This window comes from Branchiostoma belcheri, unplaced genomic scaffold, assembly GCF_001625305.1.
Source record: "Branchiostoma belcheri isolate BF01 breed outbred unplaced genomic scaffold, Haploidv18h27 scaffold342, whole genome shotgun sequence".
Classification (NCBI taxonomy): Eukaryota; Metazoa; Chordata; class Leptocardii; order Amphioxiformes; family Branchiostomatidae; genus Branchiostoma; species Branchiostoma belcheri.
In genome coordinates, this window is record NW_017803957.1 from 79,970 (window position 1) to 92,711 (window position 12,742).

Below are 12,742 nucleotides of genomic sequence, written 5' to 3' on the forward strand. Positions count from 1 at the left end.
TATTGTTGGACAACAATTCTCTATCATTGGAATAAGATAATAATTTTTGTGTTGCCATGGCAACGGGTTTCTGACAGGCATTTTTTGCTAAATTTAGTACTTTTTGTTTCAACAATAGAATTTTATGGGTTTTATGTCAAGTTACTCATGGTTTCTAATATTAATAACTTCCCATATAATTTTATGTAAATTTTATCATTAAATATGCATAATTTATGCTAATTTGATGACGTCATTGGCGAAAATCCAACATGGCGGACCATATCATAAGAACAGGTATATACAGGTTATTTTCATTAAGATTTCATTAATACTTCCATTTCTTTTTCCAAAAAACGTTTAAATGAAGGTCTTTTAGTATGTTTACAATGTATTTTAGGCTTTATCATGAAAAAAAACTATTTTTGAAAATTCAAAATTGATGATCCAAGATGGCGGATATCTTAAATATGCATGACGTCATTTTATGACGTCACCGGTATATGACGTCATAATGACGTCCTATTACATTATAACGACATAAAAATTGTAGATATGATACATTTTTACTAGTACACCATTCTCTGAAAATTTGGTGGTCATACGACATACCGTTCGCGAGGTCTTAGGGGGGGGTCAAAAGAGCCCCCCCCCCGTCCCCCCATGTCAAGAAAAGCCCGGTCTAGGTAGGGTTAATGTGGACACCTACACTTACACACACTTTCATAAATAAAGTACCGACTTGTGTTACGGTAGTCCACACAGTCCGCACAGTCACAATGAGCTGCAGTGTTCCCGCACCAGTTGTAAGGAGAGCAGCACGGGTACATTCCGTCAGGGTTACACTCAGCCGTACTCCCGTCTGCTATAGTGTAACTGCCTCCACAGTGGGCATCGGCACGCCATTTGTTAACTGTATATTTAAAAAAAAAGATAGACAAACTCAATAAAAACATACAAGAGTTTTACAAAGTTTACTTTTGTCAAAGGATAATACATATACGCTTTCGGATAAGGCCAGACAGGAGCAACATATTTTCATCATTTTTCGTATGTAGGTATCTTATGCAAATTATGCAGATGAAGACTCAATTTGCATAATTAATGAAGAAATTCTGTAATTGCAGTGTTTTTCATGATGGTACTTTCATACATTTATGTTATATATGGTAGGCGAAACACTATCAGATACCAATTATACAAATTAAGGCTTATTTGCATAATCAATGTGAAAATTCCATGATTCCTTAATGGTTAACGACGGGAATTTTGTACCTTCTGACACGTGTATGTTACTTAAAGATTAACATTATGTACTAGTATGTTTTACAATAATATAGAGGTCATTTGCATAATTACTGATGACATGTTAATATGCAACATTGATAGGTATTTCACTCCAAAATATTGATGTGTAGAAAACAATTAATTAAAATAAATTATGGTAGTTATGACCTTATGCCAAAAATCAATAAGACAAATGTGGAATAACAAACAAAAATTCTACATATTTCATGGAGGTATGATGTTTGCGAATTCTTGTTTTGGATTTGATTTGTTGCAGTACAGTCACTGTATGAAAACCCACGTTTCCAAGAGTTTCCAGTCCCGCACACACCCGTGAAATTCGCCGTGTCCTGGTCGCGTCCATGGATTTCCGGGCTCCGCATGTACGGCCCCGGATATTTCCTTACACTCCCGGATTCGTGCTCGCCGTGCACGTGCACGGAAATTTACGCCCCGCACACTTGGCGTGTGTTGGGTAGCGGCTAACAATAAGGGGTAATTAGGTACTGCGTGTATTCATGTTTCAGGTGATAATTACTTGAACCAAAGTTGCCAGCACTTTAATCTAAGCAAATTAGATATAGAATGATCAAGGATTGTTAATACAACATTTGAACCTATGCGTCCTTGGCTTGATTTATCGTGATGTCGTCCATACGACAAAGCACATTTGAGCGTAGGGCGCCCCGACGCTGGGGTTATATAACCTACTCGGTCAAAATGACCTAAATCTACACTCCAGTCTAAATCTGAATTTTTTATTTTGGAAATAATAGTTTATCCGTGAGGTTCATTACCATGATTTAATCAAACGCTTGACTAAAGGGGTTTGAACTAACGTGACCTGATCAGTTTGTTATGATTTTTAGGTGCATGTATTGGTAATAATATGCAAGCTTTACATTGTAGTTCGGTCGATGTGTATTGTGATGTGTCTGACATGGCGTCCATTTATGTGAATCAAGGAGCTTGTGATGAAAGCTCCTTGTGTGAATAGACTTTGTGTAAACAAAGGAAGAACTCACAACGTCCCCACGCCTGGTAAAATACTAAAATCCAGCAAAACAAGTCAACTCTCATGACGTTAATTGTGGATTTTGGATACATTTACAAAGAGTAAGGTTATGTTGGAGTTAAAGTACGGTTTTATTTCACTCAGTGAGCGACAAGTTGTGTAATTCTAGAACGAATAAAGCCATGTAATCATGACGAATTAGAATTATGAAGATCATTTGTCTGCCTTGAAATAAATACATTCACACAATCAGAAACATCCTATCATCCAAGTGTTCAGACTGCACAGGCGATTTAACTTAAAACCTATAATATAAAAACAAGATCGTTGTAGTATTGAACGCGATCACGTGATTATATGACTGACGACCAATCCTACCTCGCTCTCGCCGGGACCAGCCAATAAGAGACGCGATGCTTTGTTTTGGTGGGTCGTTTGAATCTTGCTTTGTCACAACGACGGTTTGCTTTTTCAAAACACGTTTGTCTCGGCTTGCAAAGATTACTAGTATGTTCCTGAACTAAAATGGCGTCAAACATTCCGTTCTGTTACTTCGTTTTCGCAACGGAAGAAATGACTCTACTACACGGGCCGACAATTTGCCGACAACACCGCAACGAACCAGGAAACCGACAGGAGGAAGGGTAAGCTAAAACAAGGATACTATTATATATACGGCACTATCGTTACATATATCTTAAACATGTTGTTCAAAAACCTTGGCTAAGTTGTGCCTACGGAAGAAATATTTATTTTGGCAAGAAGTGTACACTATTTTTTTACTGATTAATAACATAGTTTATTATTTCTACTTAGAAGTACATCGATATAGTTTGTATGTTGCTCAGAACATATGTATTTTTTTCAGGCGCGGATTTGGGATACTTTGAGACGATTTGAAGAAACTTTATCGCCAGGCTGTCGGAGAGCTCAGAAAAGAAAGAAAGAAAAGCGACTGCAGTCACACAGAAGAGGGTGAGTCTATGCAAATGTATATCTTTGCATACGAAAGCCGACAAGGCTCTTGACAATTTGAATTGTTTTCATTACCGAGGGAAATGTTGTGTTTGTATTGTTCCCATGATTACAATGAAAAGAAACAAGTAGACATTGATGCTTGATGAATGGAGCCTTTTCATCTGGACAAAATTGTTGCTGTCTGACGAAAAAACATTCGTTAAAAAATGATAAATGACTTCTCCTCGAAATGTGTCCATACAGACGTCCGCATCTTTGCCAGGCTTGTTTATAAAACGTCTAGTACATGTACACGTAACTTCAAATGAAATTCAAAAATGCCTTCGACTTTTAACTTAGATTTTCGTTTTTCCATGTCCTGCAGGCCAGGCTGGAGGCAAACAGGCAGACTGAACACCCAGGCTCAGATCTAAAGGCGAGGGTGCTGTGTTAAAGCGCCCGGCAGGCTCCGACGACCCAGGCCGGCCCCGCTGCACTCCCGCCCGGGGTGCACCCCGCGCCCAGCACGCCGCTCCGGCCTGACTGCGATCACAACCGACACCAACACCACGCCATCCCGCAGACAGACAGGGGGCAGTTTGTCCTTCCAGGATGAAAACGTTTCGCTATGGTCCCCTGAAGCAAGGGGGGGGGGGCATACCTCCTGGCCTGAAATCTACAACTAAGCCTCTTTTTGTAGAGGCGACAACGCAAACTTTACGAAACCGACAGCTTGTCTTTAACGACATTGTAAATTGAATACGTGTTCATGTAATTCATTTCTGAGCAAATGATCTTTTTTTGTAATGACGTGATATTGTTTTCTGCCAAGCCTCATTTAACTTCATGTTAGGTCTGCAATTATGTTTTTGCTACACGTACATGTATTTTGAAGAACTTTGTTTGAGGCCTTCTTTGTTTATTGAAAATTTAGTCTTTTGACTGTTTGTGCAAGGTGTATAATGTCCTTGGTTTGTGTAAGCGCCATTCACTTTCATGATCTGAGGGCTATTTTCCTCTTTTAACCTGATGATATGTCAGTATTAGTTACTTTTTGACATTTTTTGCTATAATGGACTTCTATTTGGAGGTGACTGTGATGAGATGTGATGTTAGTTTACTTTTTAAAGTTAGAGAAATCTGTTAATTACTAGTAATTTCTGAGTTTACACCGGGTCCAACGATTTTAAAAGTCTAGTCCCTGGAAGGCTAGTTCGGGAAAAAGCTATTGTTTCTATGTTTCGGCTACACATATTTGTAAAGTACCAGGTTACATTATTGTATAGTGTTAGCATAGTGCATAACGTGTATACACTATACATAGAGCGTTATTTTTGTCAGTCTGTAAATGGCGATCCTGTTTATACCAATAAAACGATGAATGAAGTATAAACATGTATTACTTTTTTTATGAATGAAATGTGTTCCTAAAACATCGAAATGTGTCCCGGGAGCGGGGGAAGCGATTTCTCGGGAGCCGGGCAGCGAAGCCCCGGGAGCGGGAAGGGGGGTCCCCGTAGTGGGTGCAGTGGGGTCCCGAGAACGGGAACAGCAGGGCCCCGGGAATGGGAGCAACGGGTCCCGGGAACGGGAGCAACCGGTCCCGAGAGCGGGGCGGGTTTTGGCCGGGGGGTAGTACCGGCATGTCCGACCCGTACACGGCGAATTTCCGCTGCCGTGTGGAGAATAATTAGGTGATAATTGCCGCTAAATTATGCATTCCAGCAACGCACGGAGCGGTGCACGGCCATTTCCTGCCGTGTACGGGGATGTACAGGGATCGTGTCCGGGCATATAACGTCCAGTACACGACCTGCACACAAAAAGTGGTTCATTTCCGGGAGTGTACAGGACATGTACGGGACTGGACACGTTTCGTGTGCAGGTCGGAAACCCCCGGGTTCTACCGGAAACCTAAAATAACCGGGAAAGTGTGCGGCAATTTCTCACACGGAAACGAGGGATTTTATGCGGTGAGTACAGTAGCACTTATAGTACTGAACTATTCCTGCAAATTGTTCAGTATTCTTTATTATGTGATTCACTGCTTGTCTCAATATCTGATAAAAGAAAGTTGTATTGAATTTTGTACACTCACATAAACCGTTGGGGAACCTCTCACAGATGAAGTATCTCAGCAGGTGACATTTGGCATCGTTCCAGTTGCTGTTTCTCCAATATTTCGGAAAATACTCTACACAGCCTTCAGGATTGTTGTACTGGTTCAACCAATTTTTACCCCCGTTGTTTGGCTCAATCGGTGACCAGTAATTGTAAGATCCGAGATATGTGCCATCATTCCATTCCCATTTCCCTTCGCTTTGCCTATCATTCAATCCAAACCAAAATCCCTGATGAGAGGATTTAGCATTTTTTAACTGAACCAAGAAACTGTTAATGTCTCTGTTTTTTGGCATTGCAAGATTTCCACCTGCTCCCTGCCTTTTGCAGTAGGCAGATGCGTAAGTCCAGGTCTTTTGAATGCTGAAAGCTTTGTAGCACTTCCTGTACTTCAGTTGATAACCGTCCTCGCATGTACCTGAAGCAGAGTTTTTGTGTTAAAAGTTTGTTATAACAATACAGTAACACAGTTCACCTCTGCGGGCATCATTGTTCAACCTACAACCTCTTTTATAATAGTATACATGTATCATCCTGCAAGAAGAATATACAGTCACTGTACTGTTACTTTAAATGTATCCTAAGTTCTCTCTTTAAAGTATCAGTTTGTCCCTGTTCTTGAGATGCAACCGGGAGCAGAGCATGTTTGTCTACGCTAAAGTGTCTTGCATTATAGCTTACTTCCTATCTACTTCAGCAGAAGATAGCTCTACACAGAATACCTTTAAAAGGAGTGTATGTCCAACCTTATAAACATAGCAGTTACCGCAAAGAACTAAAAAAAATGATATGACTGGAAGGTCAAATTCAACGCAGTGTTTTTGCATGCGTTGGGGGATTTTCTTGACAAAAAATTCAATCAGTTGATAAAGACATTATCACAGATATGTCAATGAAGGTTGGACATCTAGGTAATACGATACGCCAAAAAGCAGTTACTCAAGCAACTGAATAATGATTTTGGAAACGGCCAGACGTTTCAGCTAGTATCCACTGGCTTTCGTCAGTGACTGAGAGACCAAATTTCTCCTCATTGCAGACCTAGTGCCAACGGCTACTCCTCGGCCATTTTCCACCACCTACAACACAACCAGGGTCACTCTTTCAAACTCGAGTCCACGGATATCTTAGACCGCGAAACACGCTGGTGGGAACGGGGCGTTAAAGAGGCAAAATATGAAAGAATGTACAACCCCAACCTCACCCAGAAGGGGGCCTACGGGTAGATCTCTCCGGTACTTGAGTTTTTGGCGCTCCCAGCCCTGAGGACAGGAGCTTTCTGACTAATTTGCATTATCTTGCCTAGACTTGTCTGACTTTTGTTCCCTTTTCACTTCCAAAAAACTTGTCTTCACTTTATTTGCATATCAATCAATAGTTTGTGCTTATAAACCTGCATTTCTCCTCTGGTCTCTCAGTCACTGACGAAAGCTAGTGGATACTAGCTGACCGTTTCCAAAATCATATCCAGTTGCTTGAGTAACTGCTTTTTGGCGTACATTTTCACAGCATTATGTTTTTAGATGAATTGTAAAGCATAAACATGCGAAGATATTTGGATTTATGTTACACTTCAAGCTATCATCAGACTTACCATAAACAAGATATTTTTGCAGGCTTTCTTTCACACTGCTGAGCTCTCTTTCCCCCTCTCGAACCTTAGCTGTAATTTCACCTTGACGCCCCTTGATTCGCAGAGCTGCAATCCATGCACAGTATCCACCTCCAATCAGTCCGTAGACCTGCGCAGCCTTCTGTCGCATCTACATGACAAAATCAACATTCATTCCTAAAAATCAAACGCATGGTAATTCGCAAACTTGTAACTTTCAAAGCCAGTACTTAATTTGTTACTTTGAGCTTTCAGCTTTTGTACTATATATTCTGAGCATCCCATGCCAACTGATCAGTGGATTAACTAAGAGGGGGACTTAGGGTGTGGGTTAAAAATTATAGAACATCACCCAGAGATTTTTCAGGGGATTAATTCAGGTAGGTGCAAAACATTTCATCGCAGTCAGTATTCTTGTGCATCTTGTTTCTTTCCCGTTCTCATGGCTATATGATTAAAAAAATACTTTAAATAATATATTTATATTATAGTAAAACATATGGATGTATCCCTTCAGCGTTACGTCTCCAAAGTGTACAACTCGCATGCCAAGTCAAAGAAAGAGAAAAGGGATGCATACCTTTATGCTATACTGTTCCAGGCCTCCTTTGTTCAGTTGTTGATGATATATGTCGAACAGAGACTTGCCCCCAAAAACTGATGATTGTGGTTTTACCATGTTCAACATATTGAGCAGTACCTGCAAAAGCACAAGACATTAAAAAAATGGACAGATTGGAAGCAAACAACATACTGCTGAGAATGCTGAGTTTTCATCAAATCTTAAATGCTCTGCAGATAGTGGATCTTGGTTACACATCACACCAACAAAATACTTAAGAAGATTTCTTCAAATGTGCCTTTAGGAAAGACAAATTAAACTAAAATCAACCACTTTTAACGTTAAGCTGGTGATACTATGTATCTAAGAAGTCTAAAAATGAAGAATAGTTCCAAGTGAATTCTTCGTGACTAGTAGTTTACTCTCAGTCAGTGCAACACACCAGATGAGACAATAGACGTAACTTGTTTATGACAATAATGTGGCTTGGAGTGGGGCGTTTTTTGTACCAAAAAAATGTAGTCACTGACAGAAAAATCAAACATGACCCATGGACATGTATTGGACACCCATTTAATCAATGCATACCGTCTTCGTAAGTATCTGATAAAATGTGTACCTACATTTCTGATTCCATCCGAACCATGACTGAGGACGCTGTCTGCCCAACCCTGTATGTCGCTGCCCGCATACTGTCCATTCCTGATTCGCATCCTAGAAAGAGTGTCCAGCACGTTCTTCAGTCGTCGTTCTTCTCTGCCGTACAGGATGACTTGTTGAAGGTACTGCTGTCCCAGCTGCAGGTCACTGACGCTTCGTGTCAAGTCATCTATCTTCCTGTCCAGCTCCCGGATCTGACCTTGTATTTCATTGAGCTGACCTTGTATTTCATTGAGCTGTTGGGTTGTTTGTGCAGACTCCACGCGGTCCAACAGGAATCCGACTAAGCCAACAACCCCTGTGAAAACGCCAAACTCTACCGCAAACCGCTGGGAAAAACATAAAAAGCATCACATTATGTAATGACTTTAACAGCAAGGCTTATGGAGAAGACATCATTCAACACATGCCTAACAAATCAAAAAGTGTGCACCATTTTAAGTCCTTGATTCCTCATTAAAGGTAATTACCTTTTCTCTTTCAGTCACGTTGAGAGCGGATCCTGCAATGCAACAGACAGGAAACTGTCATAGAGTAACCACTTTCCAGTTTGATTCCAAATATGGTCATATATGTTTAGATATTATTTAGGCTTTGGGGCTACATGGAGCCACATATTTTATACACTAGGCTTTTCATGTAGTTATTCAAATGTAAAAGATGAGACAGAACAGGTTATTTTCTGTTCCTCCCAGAGTTCAGACACATGAACAATAATCAGAATGTTAGTGTTTATAGAACTGTATTGAGGGAATGAGACGTTTAGTGTGGATCACGCATATAACTGTGAATGTAATTTTGAGAAGAAAGCCTTCTGCATGTTTACTGATGGATCTGTGAATGTTTGCTTTTGGGAGAAGATATCTTGATACGAGAATGTTGCTTTGATACGACCAGACCTTTAATGTTGTATTTTTCAACCAAGAAAATGCATGTCAATATGAAGTGCATTTCAAGTAGCTGTACAGCTAGTGACCGTTTGACATGTTTGACCGGGAACGCCAGCACGTCATAAAGTTGGACTGCGCTCACACATAAGAACATCCTTTTAAAAATTATCATACTTATTAATTTGAATGAATATGCCATGCATCAACATTTCGCCGGTATTACTGTTACCTGTTATGTCTGTTTTGGAGGAGTCAACTTCACAATTCCAGAGACCATTGGAGTCAGCTTTCATCTGAGAACCGGGAAGACAGACGACAGGATAACAGAAGCGGTCTGCTCCTCCACAGATGCAGTTGTCATGATCAGATGAACCCCACTGGTCTCCTTGCTGTCAGAAAACATGAATTATTTCAGCAAGCGAGTACTGTAGTAAAGGCACTTTATTTCTGGATATTGATTGTGCAGTTTTGCATACGTAAAGTACACCCACAATGACATTTTCAACTAGAGTTCCCCGATCTCATACCTTCGCCAAATGATGTCAATCTTGATGGCTGACAAATTATAGATTATTTCCCTGATTGTGCAAATAGGCTCTTCATTTTCATGAATTATATCAGTTTATCATAATTTCTCAACCAAGACAGTCTTATGTTAACGATCGATGCCATTCTAGCATTTACTCATAAATCATGCAAATGAGATCCTAATTTGAATACATTATGTTTAATGATGTTCACCTTCACTGCACTATCAAATACCATGAGTATGAAATTCCAGGCAGTTATCATTACAGAATTATAACATTTTCTTATTGATCATGCAAATTAAGTGTTTATTTACATAATCAATATCAGCTTGTGTTTATCGTTCTCAATTACCAAATATAATCCAAGCTTAAATAGTCCTGGAATGATGGAATACAGCTGATTTATAGAATTTCCCCATAAATTATGCTAATTACATCCATATTTGCATAATTGTCACGTAATTATATTAAGCATCACGTAAGCTAACTGCATACCAAAAATCAAGTCGCTAGGGGACCAAACTCACGCCACTTCTTGCTTAGCACAAGAGCTACCTACCATCCAAATTTTGTCACCCTAGCATGGCTAGATCAAAACCGGAAGTATAGCTGCAGTACCATACCAAGCCGCTAAGGGGTCCAAAATCTAATCATTTTGAGATCTCCATTTAAGCCTTCTCAAGTTATCGTGTCTACAGACGGACACACACACACACATACACGAGGGCCTCTGAAAACATAACCTTGAAGGTCAACTTGAAGGCGAAGGTAATTATTGTTATACATGTAGCAGATATGATACTACTGTGTTACTGGGTACACCTCATTTGCTACTGCCGTACACCTTAAATTAAAACATTTTTATAGACGTATCTAATTACCTGATGGCCTTCGCAACCTGTCTTTTTTATTAGTCCTTCGCCAGCTTCACCGCGGAGGTCGACAGCATTTTCTTCTGCAACAGCAGGAGTCTCTTCATCAGCTACCCCAAGGTCAAGATAGTCTTCACCTGTAACATAGCAATTCATTGTATCATAACTGCACCATCTGACATAGAGTTTTATAACAGTAACACCAAGCTTGTTTGAAAGTATATCTGATTCACTATCAACAACTCGAAGAAATAACTCCCACTTGAATATCACAAAACTATGCAGCATTTCCACCGGTTTAGGGAAAGAAATAGAAATTTGGAAGCATCGTACCTATAGAAAAACAACCAATAAAAAGCCTGGAGGAAATTCAAAGAAATGTGTCATAAACTACCATGACGTACGTGACAAAACTGCTGAATTGAATTAAACATATAAGCAATTTACCTATACAATCACTATCCTGATACCATTATAGACACCGAGCCTCTGGTACTTAGAATTCCATTGGTAACAGTGAATTGTCCCCTCCAAATCATACTGTGACTATGTATCTCACATAGGAGTTACTACATCATCAGATGCTCCATGCATTTCATTGCGCACAATTTTCCTTGTAAACAAGAAATAGAAAGGAGCATGATTCGCCAGGTAATGTACCTGATTATCTGAAATACCTGCCCAATTTCAACACAATTAGGGCCTGCATGAATGAGCCAGTGACGTTTACCTGATCTTTGTCTTTGTGGCTTGGTGGTTTTCTATAAACAGATCTTAATCCCCTTATCAAACGAGATTTAACGGGCAGTAAACGTTTGAAGCTGTGTCTGCAGATCTATTGGATGTATACTTAGAGAACTCGTTCGTTACCTTCCAGTATCTGGAGAAGGCTGTCCTCCAACATGCTCATGTCTGCACGCTTCTCACTGCTGTCAGCTAATGCAGTGTGGAGACAATGAGTCCAAAAATTAGCTGGGTGACTAATGAATTTGTATTTACGTAGTTACATAAAAGGCTCAGTAATATGTATATTGGGTATCTTGGAGAAAATTTAACCCAATATGTAAAGTGATCGAGAGCGTGTTCTTCCCCTGTAACAAAATCATTACCAACTCATGAAAAGCATTACTACAAGAATCCAAATCCACTCATACCCAAGTTACCCGAACCATTCATTAACATCGTTAAGAGGACAGGAGGAAGTTGAGAAACGTAAAGATGTCTAAGATTCTTATAGTTCATGTTTGAATTTTCTGATTCGTTTTCTCAGACTGATATATTTTACACAAACTGGCTTGGACATTCCATTCTTTGAACCAATTATTGTCTTCACGTGTGTTGAATGACTGGATGTTTATCGCTGGAAAGTGTAACTACTATAACCTTTCCGGAAACTTACTACTATACTCCCAACTTGGCACATGTGCCTTGCATTTGTTCTGGAAAGACAAGGTGTCGTGTGGCACTACTAGAGTTCCACGATCTCATACCTTCGGCAAAAGATGTTAATCTTTATGACAGACAAATTATAAATTATTCCGCCTGATTATGCAAATAGGATTTTCATTTCCATGAATTATACTAGTTTATCATATTCTTCAGCATCTTAAGAAAAAATTCCATTCAAGCATTTCCTTATGGATTACACAAATGAGGCCCTTAGTGCCTTCGACTTAAGGCTATGCCTTCGGAGAAGGCTATGAAATCGCTTTTGCACTGTTTGGCAGATTAGGCACGATAACTATTGAAGGCAAGGTTCACGATTTTTGACAGGCAGGTTGATTTGGGGGTGGCCATTGTCAAGGCTAAAAATGGGTTTCGTGGGGGGTTCCTAAGTCACTGTAGTTGACCTTGGTTTTTGGTGTTTTTTCCTTGTGTACAAGATATCTCGAGTATTCTTAAATGGATGTTCATGATTTTTAGTGGGCAAGTTACCGTTGAGAATGCCGAGGTCAAGTTCAAAGATGGGCCCCGTGGGGGTTTCTATGTCACTGCAGTTGACCTTTGTTTTTTTGTGTTTTTTCTTGTGACCAAGATAACTCGAGAATCTTTAAATGGATGTTCATTTTTTTAGTTGGCAAGTTACCATTGAAAATACCAAGATCAAGTTCGGATATGGGCTTCGTTGGGGGTCCCCACGTCATTGAATTATAAATTACTGCAGCGAAACTTCTGGTTTTTAAATCTCGTGATCTGGACGTGCTAGGGTCATGATTTTTAAATGGTAGGTAGCTCTTGTGCTCACAAAAAAAATGCC

General features: G+C 39.8%; 1 protein-coding gene across 1 annotated transcript in view; it reads right to left on the reverse strand.

Annotated features, from left to right (window-relative positions):
• Positions 1-12,742, reverse strand: part of LOC109475692 — a 32,673-nt gene that overhangs the window by 16,227 nt on the left and 3,704 nt on the right. Inside the window, exons 2-9 of the mRNA XM_019776454.1 lie at positions 11,356-11,421; positions 10,495-10,622; positions 9,313-9,472; positions 8,664-8,695; positions 8,157-8,522; positions 7,552-7,671; positions 6,954-7,122; positions 731-892 (exon numbers count right to left, since the gene is read on the reverse strand). Of these exons, the coding sequence (XP_019632013.1) occupies positions 731-892; positions 6,954-7,122; positions 7,552-7,671; positions 8,157-8,522; positions 8,664-8,695; positions 9,313-9,472; positions 10,495-10,622; positions 11,356-11,421 (1,203 nt within the window). The remainder of the gene's footprint in view (positions 1-730; positions 893-6,953; positions 7,123-7,551; positions 7,672-8,156; positions 8,523-8,663; positions 8,696-9,312; positions 9,473-10,494; positions 10,623-11,355; positions 11,422-12,742) is intronic.